Source organism: Acanthisitta chloris, unplaced genomic scaffold, assembly GCF_000695815.1.
Source record: "Acanthisitta chloris isolate BGI_N310 unplaced genomic scaffold, ASM69581v1 scaffold27921, whole genome shotgun sequence".
Lineage (NCBI taxonomy): Eukaryota > Metazoa > Chordata > Aves > Passeriformes > Acanthisittidae > Acanthisitta > Acanthisitta chloris.
The window spans coordinates 36848-39138 of NW_008658088.1; the positions used below are offsets into that span (position 1 = coordinate 36848).

The 2291-nt window shown below is 35.1% G+C and overlaps 1 protein-coding gene across 1 annotated transcript in view; it reads right to left on the bottom strand.

Moving 5' to 3' along the window:
* Positions 1–2291, bottom strand: part of HFM1 (HFM1, ATP-dependent DNA helicase homolog (S. cerevisiae)) — a 29859-nt gene that overhangs the window by 23412 nt on the left and 4156 nt on the right. Inside the window, exons 5-7 of the mRNA XM_009084990.1 lie at positions 1777–1824; positions 1263–1333; positions 379–511 (exon numbers count right to left, since the gene is read on the bottom strand). Of these exons, the coding sequence (XP_009083238.1) occupies positions 379–511; positions 1263–1333; positions 1777–1824 (252 nt within the window). The remainder of the gene's footprint in view (positions 1–378; positions 512–1262; positions 1334–1776; positions 1825–2291) is intronic.

Genomic DNA, 2291 nt, shown 5'->3' on the forward strand with positions numbered 1-2291 from the left:
ATTTGATCCTTATCTCAGAGCAACAGACAGGCATACAAAAGATAGTGGCAGAGCCAGAAATCCTGCACTAACAATTTGTTTTAGCTTCCTTTGCTTCCTTGCACATCTTGCCTTCTTGGAGGACAAACTGCTTACAAGAGTTTTTAATTTTTATTTGCATAGGCAATGCTGAGCACTACAATGACACAATGCTGTTAAATACTAATAATGGTGACAATGGTATCAAAAATAAACATATTTTTAAAGAATAAGATAGGTCACCGTTTCTTAACATATTTAATTTCAGTATTATTAATGCACTCACTCCAGATCTCCACATTTTCAGAACAACATTTTCTACTGCTGTCACCAAAATGTTTAAAGCTGCATAATACTTACTGTAAACAACTTTAATATTTAACCAAGGCAGTGGAGCATCCATGAGTAATCTGGTAATAGCTAGCTCAAACATTACAGTTTTTCCAGAGCCAGTGGGAGCACAAATCACAAAATTCCTGTCTGTATATAGAAGCTAGGAAAGAATTGCAAAGTAGTAAATATAACACAGCTATGCATTGCACCTACTCATACATTCCAAAAGCATTGTCTAGGGGAAAATGACACAAAAAATTATTACTACACTGATATATTTAGTCCTCTAAAAATACAAGATTATTCTGCTCATATAAGCACCATTCTTAAAATCTTCTCTTTATAAAATACTACTTGGTGGATACAAAATTCGAGCAGAAACATGATTTGAAATGTTTGTGAATGACACTGGGATTTTCCCCACAGCTGAATAAAAATTCCAAATGCTCTTTTGAAGCCTCTGATGGAACCTGTACTCCCTCTTTGCAATACCTATAATACAATCTTTCTCAAAGTGCTTCCTTTCAAGTAAGTTTTAGGTTTTAAAGAAAGAGCACAGCTGATTAAAAGGGCATGGACAAACATCCCTTCTCCAAAAGGACAACCTTCTTCAAAGTTCTGCTCTTCTTAATAGTCCCATGAAAATCACACAAAAAATATTCCTAATCTGTATGCACAAATACAAATATAGTTGACATCTTCACATAAATGTATTTTAAACTGAGAACAACAGGTTTTGAAGTTCTTCTGGTCTCTTCTCCCAGCTAAGCACAACCCTGCTCAGCTATTCCAGGAAGAGGCTCTAGATACATTACCATTTTCTAACCCATTTTATGCTCTAAATATCAAAGTATCACTTAAATTTATCTACAAAGTACTACTTGCAGCTGCAGCTAATGTTCCATACTTACATCATCCAAAGCTTTAGACTGTGCATAGTTAAAATATGGGAACTCCTTAAAAATACTTCTAAACTGAGTTGCTTGACAGCATTAAGGAATTTAAAACACTTGAGTGAAAATGATGAAATTTATTTTAGAACTGCAAGTGCATTTATTTCTTGCAATTTAAATGCAAACTTGTAACATATACAACAATATTTCACAGGCTTGTAAAAAGTTACAAAAAGTTAACCAATTAAATAATTTTAAAATAAAGTTTTGAATAGAAAATTTGAATGTTTGAAATAAGAATAAATTTTCTTAGCAATAAATGATCTATAAGTTGCCCTATTTTCATTCCAGCTTTGGAAGGCCAAAGGATAAATACCTGTTCACCATTTCATTTCCAGCATCACATTACAAATCACAACTATTACCATGCAATGCATGAATTCCTATGTCTACAAATTAAACACTACAATTTTGTAAATGTAAAAACATCGTAATAAAATAAGTAAATCAGATACAGCAAGTACAAGGATACGTATTTCTGTAACAGCCCTCAGAATTTCCAATTTTCTTCCTGCAGTTCCTGAAGAAATTAAAACATTAAACTTATAAAATCAGATTTGTTTTCAAGCAAAAACCATGACAAGAATCTTCCTAACTCCAAGCTATATGTTATGTGAGGAGCTGCAAGGCTATTACAAGGTCCAGGTGATATAGTAGGAGCTGAAAGGACAGGACAGGGAGGTCACTAGCTCATTTGAAAGGACCATCTTGGTGGCTCTTTGCTGAACTCATTCCAGTTTAAGGATGTCTTGCAGGTACCAGAAACTCAAAACTTGATGCAATATCTAGATTTGGTCTCAAAAGTGCCAAGAAGAAGGGGATAATCACATCCCTCAACTTCCTGGCTTTGCTCCTGTTAACAAAGCCCAGAATGCTGTTGGCCTTTGCTACTGCTGCAGGACACAAGCTGTTCACCAGATCCCACTTTTCCACAGAGCTGCCCTCAGTCAAACCATCCCAGGGGAACCCCAGGGGTTCTTCTCTTTC